The sequence below is a fragment of the Rhopalosiphum padi genome, chromosome 3, assembly GCF_020882245.1.
Source record: "Rhopalosiphum padi isolate XX-2018 chromosome 3, ASM2088224v1, whole genome shotgun sequence".
In the NCBI taxonomy this organism is placed as follows: Eukaryota; Metazoa; Arthropoda; class Insecta; order Hemiptera; family Aphididae; genus Rhopalosiphum; species Rhopalosiphum padi.
Window position 1 is genome coordinate 12,261,191 of NC_083599.1, and position 12,381 is coordinate 12,273,571.

Genomic DNA, 12,381 nt, shown 5'->3' on the forward strand with positions numbered 1-12,381 from the left:
TATTATTATATTATTAATACGACAACGACAATATAGTGTATAGATATACACGCATGTGTTGTATAGGATAATGATACTGACAAAAACAATAATAATAATAAAATAATAATAACGTTATCGCGTGCGCACGCTAGTGGCGCGCGGTCCGTCAATAATTTTCCCGAGCGCGCTATCGATAGCCGGCTGCGCCGCCCGTTGCAGATGTATTCGAGGCGGCTTACGCGCTGTGTATACCGCGGTTTCACTCCCCGGGTTTAAAACGCAATACCAAAGCAGTTAGGCAAAACGTTCGGCACGCGCACCATGTGTATTGCGTCGCGCAAGGGACGGTCGCCAGCAGTCGTCGTCGGATCAGCGTCGTACTCGCACACGCGTTTTCCGCGATCGCTGTAATAAAAATATTTTCACCGTCGATTTTTTATTATTCGTCGTCGGCGTCGTCGTGATTATTACGTATTATTATTATTATTATTAATATTATTATTATCATTATTAATATTGTTGACGAAGGTTTTATAATATTTATTCCGACAACTTTTCGACTTCTGAAGACACGATTACACACCACCACTGGACCGAAGAAAACGGTAATCTCACATCTAGTATCGTTTCCGCTAATCTTTCACGTCCGATGTGCACGGACTTCACCGGAGCACACCGCCGACGACGTAGCCGCCGCCGTCGCCGTACCCGAGATGCTTCTCCGAATGTGGCTACTCGTCCGCGTCCCACCGGCGACGATGGCACGCACGGGTCTTTGATCAGCTCGGTTCCGCAGCCACGACGGTTGTCACACTAAAAACATTGAAACAGCACACCGTCGCGTTAGCCATGCACCAAGAACAGTTCGTGTACTCGACGACCGTGGACGTCCAACAGTACGTCGGTCCGTACAGATTGGAGAAGACACTGGGCAAAGGACAAACAGGTAAAACGATATGACGCGATGACATGATGGCTGATGGCTGGGTGCCTAGTCGGCATGAGTTAGGTCGGGTTAAAGATCTGGTAGGTTTGAAACCAGTAATGCTGCTGTCGAGATATTATAATAACGAATGTGCGAATGTGTGATAGAAACCGGATTTAGAGGCCACTTTCTTCTTCTTCACTTTATTAAATAACAATCTACTATTATAGATCAGTGGTGATTAATGATAATAATTTGATATTAGCTGCACAAATTGTATATTATTATTTTTGTTATTAACCATATTGTATAGCTTATGGGTATACCTGAATTCAAATGGTTAGGATAGGGTTTAATGGTCGTAAACAATTTGTACCTAAGAATTTTTTGAAATATTTCTACTGAAAAAAATAATTAAATTAAGTATCTAGTTACAAATTAATACTCGTTTTAACCTAGTGGACAGTGGTATGAAAAATATGCGAGAGGAATTAAATTAGTAACATGCAGTTAGGTATCTATATGGCTATATTTAGTTTGACTGGGATTCGATTCTATGTCAACTCGTAATTTTATAAATTAAAATGTTAATAATAAGTCGAATAAATAGAAAAAAAATAAACTCAATAAGATAAAAAGTTAATATTTACTAAACTAACTTATATTTTTGACTCAACTTAAACGAATTAATAATATATAAAAGTAATAGTATATTATATAAACCGTTATCGTATTATCATTATTAGGTATACAATGCGTGTTATATATTGTGGCCAAAGTGGCTTATTACAAGTTTTCAGAGAAAGATGTAAACATATTATAATATTTTCATTTAATAACCATTTAGCTCTAAGAAAATTAATAAAATGACTTAACATTATTCGCATTTTAGATTATAAAAAATATTGTCTCCTGAAAATTACTTTAAATTATTTTATATGAAATGAAAATAAATCATGATTAAAAGATGAATTATCGGTGTATAAAATATTATAAGGGGGATGGAATTCTTAAGGAAAAATTAAGTAGAGGGATGAAATATGTGAATGAAGATATGTCATTCAATTGAATAAGGGAGAGGACCACAATTTGATAATTAATTATTTTGAAAAGTTTTACATTTATAATAAATTTAATATTGGAATTTGACGGTTAACTATATTATGTCTTGTCTAACTCAAATTCGAATCAACTTTATTTAAGTATCATAAAATATATTATATCGTCATTGTGATTTACATTTATGAATCACATAATACTATAATACAATAACAATGTTCTACGTTTTGTCAGACTTAAGATTAACTGTTTATAATTTAAATACATTTACTCTAAACCGTTTTCGTTTTGATAATACATGAATTATAATAAATGTTTGCCATCAAAATTATATATTTTATAAAAATGTAAAACCTAAAAAAAACTAATTTCATTTTTATAATTTTCTGTATTTTTACGAAATCTAAATAAACGTTAAAAATAAAATAAACTGTATATTATTACAGCGTCACGGGCTAAAAAAAATGTACAAGGATTGCTTAACTAGTATTTACGTAAACTTTAAAATGTATATTAATTATTGGTAGTAGTTATTAGTATTTTTGCATTAGAAATGTAACTATTATTACTTTATTAGTTTAAATAACCATAATAATAAATTATTATTACTATAAAAATCATTATTATTTATTCATCACAAATAACATAAAATGATGTATACATTATATATCTGCATTAAAAATAGTATATAGATATTAAGCAGACCGTATTATAAAGTCTATACCTAGCTATCGTTATACAAATAAACGTATTATTCATTCACAAGAGAATAATTATATTTTTTACTTTGAATAATTCATTAATATTATGGTATGTCACGCAATGAGGACTTTATATTTAACAAAATTATGTATGATATACACAATTTTAAAACTGAGTAATTCTACTTCTATAAATACTTATTATTTTTTTTCTTACAATGTGATATAATTCTGATTATTTTATAGGTATACCTAAAAATGTATGATATATTTATAAATAAATATATTTAGATAATAATATTTATGAAAATTTAAAAATATTTTAATTTGTTTCTTTAAAATTAAATTTCAAGCAAACTTACAAAGAGGTGTTAAAGTGTTTTTTTTTGGAAATGTGAAAAATCTGAAATTGGCTGTGAATAATTTTAAAACAATTCATATGTACTTAATAGATATAAATTATGATGACAAATTCTAACAAAATTCGATTACCCTAAAGTTCAGAAATTGCTTTTTAAACTAAAACCGTTAAAAAACGTAATAATATTTCTAGTAACACGTTTTGAAAATATATTATATACATTGTAGATTTTTACTAGATTTTGGTAAAAGTATTTATCACTCGAAATGATTTTGTGATCTAAACCGTTTTACTCGTTAACGTAACATTTTTAAATAAGTATAAAAACAATAAATCTTTTGATTAATACTATGATTAGAATAAATTATTGCTTTATTCAAATTAAATATTATATAATACTGTTATTAATTAATATTTAATAATATTAATGTATTATTTACGACATTAAAACGCTCATTTAAGTTATTGTTGCAATTTACAATCGTATAGTTTATTAGTAAAAAAATATATAAATTATGTTCAGACTTCAAAGTAGGGATTACGTCTTATTATTTCATTGGTTTTTAAAAGATATATTTTTTCTTTCAGAAAACACTTTTAATTATAGTTTATACTTAACTATTTAAAGTTTGATTATATAATTATGTCTTATACTTCGATAAACATTATGAAAACTTATCTAAAGTAACAAAACACATTTAAACAGTTTGTTTCGAGTTTTTAATTTATTTAAAAAAATATAAATGATATATGTAAAACGTTTAAGGAATGTTTTCTGAAAAAACTGATGATCGTTAATTCTTTATTGCGTTTGACAACAATTTATTGAATCCGATTAATTTAAATAATTTAATTATACTTACACGAAGTGTACAAAAAGTGACTATAAAAATAATATCATAAAAATATATGAATAATATTTTGAAAATAAATTTTGCGGTAGTCTGTAAAACAAGCCAAAACAATAAATAATGACGGAAAGCTAAATGAAAATATAATTACGTATACATTTATACATACATTGATTTATAACTGAAAACTTTTTTTCCGAAACTCATACATGTCATAATTATAATACATAAAAAAGACAAATATTTAGAACTCTTAATAAGTTGTATTTTAAATATGTATCTACAAATTATATTTGAATATAAACTATATGTAAACGCTTTTAATTGTTAGGTTAATTTTATTTTTTTTTTACATAAGTCATTTTTGAATTTCATTATCTGAGCCTTTTTGTTGTCCTAAATCACACACATTCGTAAACGTCAATACGTGTTTGTTATAATAATATGTGCATTGTACAATAAATACATGAGCTATTGTAAACATAATAACGAAATGTAGATAAATGCTTAACTACAATTAATTCCTATACAGATTGTAAATAACTTTTATCTAATACAAACATGTGATGTTATATTATTATATGTGGGCTAAAATGTATGTTATGTGTTTAAGCGTTTCGACCTACCCATAAAATACACAGGAATCTCAGTTATTTTATATGGACTCATTACTATCACATTATACGTTTATTAAACTTCTCATTTGCTCATTTCCAAACTGTATGTTCCTGACTTGTTTCAATAAATTTCCATGCGATAAAATTTTATCACAAAAACGTTTTCATTAAGCAGTCACATTTGTTTATTGTAAAAATTAACCTCGCTATAGATTATGCAAACGATCAATATCGTGTTATAAATATAAGTATTTAGTATATAGGTAAGTATTTTACGTATAATATGTTTTTTCATTCTTCACAATACACCATCAACAAATCCTATAAGAGTACAAATACCTATTGTCATACACTACTAAGGTATATATTGTTATAAAGTTTAGAGATTTCGGAGGAAGAAAGAGGAAATAAGCTTTGGCATTTTTGTTCCATTGACTCTTTAGTGGCTTTGCGATATATTTGCAGAAATGTAATCGATTGCCATTAATTCTAAGCTTTAAAGTTCAATAAAACCGTAGAAAATAACCTTCACGATAAAATATGTTTGAAATAAAAATAAAAACCAACGCATTATATTTTACCAAATTAAATATGCATTACATTATATTTCATTATTCGCTAATATACCTTCATACAATACATTTTCGGTAGGTAGGTAACTAAAATAATTAAAGTAGAAATGTGATATTTAATGTAAGTATAAAATTAATTAAAATATGTACTGAAAGTTGAAACACAATACAGGTTATGTAGGTACTCTAGTACTCACCATTTATAAGTATTGCATGCTAAATTTAGTAAATTACTTGAATTAATTTTTAATTGAAAAATTAGTAAGTGTTTTAAAAGTACCTATTTCTTGATTGAATTTTTTATGAGATGGAACTTAAAAAAAAAATTAAAACATCATTTAAATTCAATATAATTTTTCATTTCATTACAACCTTGGCTTTATTTCAACGATAAGTTGAAGAGATATTATTATAAGTTATAAGATTATATTGATTTGTTACACATTTAAATATTTATAGCTTTTAATAATGTTTATATAAAACTAATAATATTTGATTAGTTTCTTTATCCACATTTAACTTAATCTTTGGTCCAAACTTTTACTGAATTAAGTAGATTTTATACAAACATCTATAACAGCGCAAAGTAGGTAAATTTAAGATGTTTTTATTAAATACACAAGTTGAATACTACGTGCAACATAAATTATGAAAACAGTTTTAATCGAAGACTTAACATTTGTGCTAAACGAATATAGTAAATAAACGTGTACGTGTTTTGTGTAATGAATGTATATTATATATAATATATATATACTAATAAAACCTTACCATTGTTTAAATTGTCAAGGTTTACTAGGTTAAGGACACATTGATTGTCCAATGACCCATATGTGGTTCATTGTTTACTTATTCAATTAGTCCCCCGAGAAAAACATTGAATTATACCTTCTAGTACGTTCCAAAAATGTAGTTTAAATGTACATGGCATAATATACGTCCCCGACAGCATATCGGTACACGTGTATTTCGAATAGTTTGGCTCGGAGGGGGGGTATAGAACATACATTGCAAGTTTTCCTACAAGACTCTGGTTTATCAAGTTATAGTACGATAGTTGATCATTAAATTATAATAAATTATAAAATTATAATAGCATGAATAGTGTTTTTGTTTAGGTTTTATGAGATGTATTATATTTAATATTAATATTGTTTTATTTTGTGCGGCCATTTCGAAACTCATAAGTTGTTTCGTGTAAGATAAAATATGGCACTATGCCAAAAAATATTGATGACCAAACATGTGAGTGAGCCTCGGTTGATTAGTGATTGGTTATAAGTCTTACGCTGAATGTAAATTAAATGAATTTTAGTACAGTATAATATAGGATAACTATTTAAATTCTACCGACGGTAAACGGAAAGCAATTCTACACTAACCTATTACTTATTGTATTTAAAACCCAGACCCAGACAGTTGGACATATGTCATTCGTCAGTATGGTCAAAACACTTCTAGTAGAAACCCAAGGCATGACACGGGTAGTTTTCATTTCCTGTCCAACTACCCGAATAAACTAGCTCCGGGTTCCAACAATAAATACTTAGTGCTACGTAAGGAACTATTAATCTCGCCAACCGTATTTTGTTTTCAGATATAAATTAATTTCTAGCCTATAAAAATAGTAAAACATTGAAATTAATTATTTAAATGTAATAAAATCGAGGAATGAAAAAATCAAAAAAGTAAATTGCCATATGGTATACCCTGATGTAAGTAATAGGATTCGTAATTTTGAATTTATCTGTACTTTTTATTGTAGGGTAAATGAGTTATAATGTGCGATAGTACACCTTCAGGATAATATATAGAGTTTAAAAGACTTGTTACTACATCGAACAAATGCCGTATTTTATATAAACAATTTATACGAACGATAATCTATTATATTTTCCGAGGTGATGACTGATCTTTAAAATACAAAATTAGAATTTATGCCTAAAGAAACACCCAATCAAATTTAAATCGTGAAAAAATAAAATATAGAAATCAAAATTCTAACTTATTGTTTTTTCCATCATATCATTTGATGATGTATATTGTATATTAAGCTAAAATATTATGTTATAACCCGGTTGCTATAAAATAAATATATTTTTAGTCTGATTACTCTACTAGTAATTTAGCATAACTCTGATTTTATACATTTTAATACAACTTACAATTCAATTACAAGCATATAATTCTTTATACGAATTAAATATTACATGATATATTTTTTCCCTTATTTTAACACAAATATTTAGCTCAAATACTTATTTATACTTATTGCTTTAATGTACAGATATTATGGTATACAAAATTATGATTATTGTGGTTTTAGTGTACATAATATAGAAGATTTTAAATTATCGAATTTTTCATTTTGTTTTATTTGTTTGTACAGTCTAGAGGGTTTATACTTCTACTAAGGTCACTGTAGTAGTAATTTTATTAAGTGTCAGTTTATTTGAATGCCCCTTAAACATTCTTAAAGTGAGGCTAAAAAATGTTTACTTCTTTTAACAGTTTTAGCTTTTAATCACTTCCAAAAGTTACAATAAAAAACTCTAATGTAATGATTACTAAGGCGATATGATTATTACTTTTTTATTTCATTATAATTAAATTACAAAAAATATTTGACACATTCAATTACGGTTTTATTAATTAAATATGTATTATTTTAATAATCCTTCCTAACGCTTGAACCTCTATAAGTCCGAAACTTGTTATTCTTGAATAATCCTGTATACCCCAACACGTAGTTGCTTGTTTAGTAATACATTAACTATAATATGTAATAACATCTTAAACACGATCTAAACCTTGAAATTTCAAATTTAATCGCCAAGGTAAATTCTAATCCTAGGGTTTGTTTAGATATATTTAGTACCTACTCACTTTGACCATGTATACCTTAACCGTAATGTGTCTCTATGTGTAAGTATGCATTATTAAATTGGCAAAATTAATTTGAATTATCACAAAGAATATATGACTACCTAATAATGTTATGACAATAAAACACAAAGAATTCTCATCCGTATTACAATGAGTAAACGCATAAAATGGTAATTTATCGTCATATAGTAATATAGTCAAATTTTTTTTAAGTATCAAGGATATATCACTATTTAAATGGTATTTAATTTATACAATTTAAACTAAAATAATACATACTGATTTAGTAGATTTGTTAAAATATTGAAACAGACCATTTTTAATTTTGTTACAAATCTAAATACTTTCTGATTATTGAGAACCATTTTTATTGAAAGTAATATTATTATTATTTTATAACTTCGTAGTTTGTAAAAATACTTAAATACGTGTAAATATTTAGTTATTTAACGTTATGTGATATATTAAAATTGTAATAAATAAGGTGTACCTACAGTATTAACACAATAGGTATACAAATAACTTTATAGATAATATTTTCTAATTATATCAATGTAATATTATAAAGAAGATGAATATCGTTGAAAGCAACCACTCAATTGTCATGGAGACTATGTGACAATTACAATAGACTATATTATATTAGGATAGTTTGATAAATCTTCTTTATAATACTCGTATTATTGTGTTTTCTTCTATACCAATATTATTTGTACTATTTATAAATAGAAAATGTGAATGTGTATATGAATGAAAAAATATATAATGTCTAAAACTAACAAGATAAAAATAAAACGTATTGAGAAATCATTATTGGTATTTTAATGTACATAGTTTTTTTTATATACATATATAATACAGTTGTGTACACAGGGAGATTTATAGAGGTCTTACATCCCTTAAAAGTCTACGAAATATAAGAGGTAAACTTAAATATTTATTCATTTTTTATTTAGGTTGAGTTAAATTTTACACATTTTTAGTTATAAATATTATTTTAAAACCGACCATTGTTAGACTATATTTAATATTATTTAGATATTAATCTTTTTACGGATTTTATTAACTTGAGAATTATTTTTTATCTTTCTGTAGAGCAATCGTAATTTTTTGGGTAGTAGAATAAATTGTAAAGAATGAAAGTTTTAAATATAACTCACATTCCTGCAATCATTTTATTAAAATTCAAATCTATTTTGTTTGTAATTGTTTTATCTTAACATGTAGATTAACTATAAAGAGATATTGAAAAAAATTATATCGATACTGAACAATCACTATTTAACCTAACTTCACTCTAACTTGTTTTTAAATCAACCTATATGTATCATATCTTTCAAGTTTAATACCATGCTTAAATATTAAACAACTAAACCAATTATAAGTTTGAAAAAAACTGTTCTAACTTCTATTTTATATTTTTAATGTTTAGACTAAATCATTTTCTCTAAGAATGATTTTAAGAAACATTGCACAATATTTTAAGGTCCAAATTACTATTCGGCTGCCCACTTACTATCAAAGTTTTCCATCTCAGGAAGAGAATTGAGCAAAAATATGATACTTTAAACAAATTTGCACAATAAACAACAACATTTATTCTATTCAATACTATTTTCATTCTCCAGAAAAGTCAGAACCTAATTTAAATCTATATGAAATCTATCTCAGATATCGGAAAATACAATTGCTATTTTTTGTGCATTTCATCACAGTATATTGCAATGTTCATAATTTGATTTTGATTTTCTAGAAATTATTACGACTTACTTTGCCCATATATGAAATTAACATATATTTACTTAATGGTTGCATATATAATTATACTTTCAGAAATAAATTTGAATATTTAAGTGAGTCTGCTATTTTATTTAATTTGGATGTCACCCCGAGAAAGCGTAAAAATAAAAGAAAAAAAAATAATTACAAGAACATTTAGGTATACTAATTGATAATTTATTTCAAACAGAGTTAAATAGTATAATGCTATACATATACTTCAATTAAAACAAAGTAACATTTTTTTGCATAAGATATAACTATACTATGTAACTTTTATATACGTTTATATTGAACGATCTATATAGTCGTATATTTAATTTATTGTGGATCAACAAATCGATTATTAATTTTCATTATTATTAATACAATACTTTTTTAATAACTTTTAAATGCCAAACAAACTTATTAATAACTTAAAAACATATATGTTCTATGATATGTACCAGAACATAATAAATTTATGGGGCACGTGTGGTTGATTTCTTTGTATAATTAATTTTCTTTAATAGATAAATTTATTAGATTTTTACTGAGTGTTATCAACACGTAAAATAATGTTATTTTATCAAATATTTTGTTTATCATATTTGAAATTAGCAAATATTATGTATTTGTTAAACACTTATTTTATTGGATAATTACTAATTATATACTATAAAACCTATAAATATAAGTAGGTATTTAAGTAAATTAAATGACAATATATAAACATTTATCCCATGGTTATTTGTTATGTATAACTAAAATATTGTCTTATAATCAATTACAGATGTATAGTTTGACCATCTTATTTTGGTTTCATTGAAATTATAACAGTAAATTATTTCAAGTTTATTTATTAACTCGTATAAAATAATAATACAGCAGTAAACTAGGTAAATCCAGTTTTGCTAATTTTCCATATCAATTATTATCAAACTATATTATAAAACACATACTTATAATATTTTAAGTACCCTCCATTTGGATTCGATTGAATAATTCATTTATAGGCACACTTCATGAAGAGTATTCAGTATCTAATTTATACAGTAAAAATGAATAAGATAACAATCGACGTTCCCACTTAAATGTTATTATTGCTATGAAATGAACAACTCAAATCAAAAACTATGTTTAATAACGTTATAGATAATATTGTGGTTATGAAATACCCAATAGTGGTTGAAACGATTATGTTTTGTTTTTACAGAGGAGTCGCGAATAGAAACGAAAAATCGATTCGTACCATACAGAATCGCTTTAATGTAGACAGTCCGTTACTGCAGTTATTTAGTTAAAACCATTGTTATCACCCTTATATAAAACCATTGTACATGTTTATATATTATATTGTGTGTTGTTAGCGAAAGAAAACCAGCACCCTATCGGTGGAGTCGCGATGTCTGTGTAGGACCGCAGTAAGTTCGTCTCTGACACGAAATTAATCAATACCCCCGATTTCATTGTAAATGGTGTATGCCCAAAATGTATAGTCGAATACAATCCCTCCATCTCAGTCGCGCGGCTAATCGAGTTCAAATAATAGATAACTCGGTTATTTAATTCGAACACGATAAGACGCTTAAATCGTACCGGGCGGCGCGCGGAAAGAATTTACTGCGCTGTCAACCCCGTCAAAGTCAATATGTGTTCAGTGGTGCGGCGCTCACTATACAGTATACTTGTATACAGTATTATAGTGTTTTAATATATATTTTATGTCATTTTTCTACGCGAATGAATTGATTTTAAGAGAAAACGTATTGTGAACAAAATATTTATATTAGATACACACAACTGTGGTCTATGGAACCTATAGGTACAGAATAATGTTACGAAGTTTACACGTCGCATACCAACATAATAATAATTATTATTCAATTTTTGTAGTTTTCAAAATCGTATATAACGTGAATACGTGATGTAGCTTTTTAATAAAATAGTAAATTAGACAACAGTTATATGACATATATACGAGTAGATACGTAATATAATATTATTCTTATCCTCATTTATAAACAAACATTTAGGTGTCAGCGACGTATTTGTAAGGGAGTACATAGATTTTTGGAAATTTCAGTAATTACCTACGGTAGGACTAGAGATTTATAGAAGTTAACAGGTTTTTCAATAATCATTCAAAACATAGTTAAGTAATAAAGATATAGTTTTAAGCAATCATTTTTATTTTGCATATTTTGCATATTCAGTTTTTTTTTCCTTTAAGTGCATATGTTGTTATATTTGTATATATTTGTAAATATTTTACTTATTTTAATATTTAATATGAATATTATAGAAATTGAAAAAAAATACATTTAAATGATTAAATATAAGTTATTAAATAACTAGCTATGTGTGTTTTCACAATTATTAGTATGTTATGAAAAACATAAAATCAGTCGATAAGGAATACGCCGATTACGTTTAGTTGATAGGTATATCAACACATCAATTTGTCTGTTCGTATTGTACGTGTTTTCGTCTTGCGTTTATATTTTTAGTATGATATTCTAGATTGGATACAATTTTTCTTTTTGTGACAATTAAATGAAAAATGTCTAAAAAAATTCCTTATTATTTAATAAATAAATTTGTAATTTTTGGTTTTTTAATAAATAATAAAATATATAATATAAATATATTTTAGCATTTTTGCATAT

At 26.2% G+C, this 12,381-nt stretch overlaps 1 protein-coding gene across 2 annotated transcripts in view; it reads left to right on the forward strand.

The window, feature by feature from the left end:
- Positions 1-209: 209 nt before the first annotated feature.
- LOC132924582 (serine/threonine-protein kinase BRSK2) overlaps positions 210-12,381 on the forward strand; it is a 104,844-nt gene continuing 92,672 nt past the window's right edge. Inside the window, exon 1 of one of the 2 annotated variants that reach the window (XM_060988974.1) lies at positions 210-928. In XM_060988974.1, the coding sequence (XP_060844957.1) occupies positions 832-928 (97 nt within the window). In that variant the 5' untranslated portion in view covers positions 210-831. The remainder of the gene's footprint in view (positions 929-12,381) is intronic. The other variant, XM_060988976.1, reaches the window with a different exon arrangement.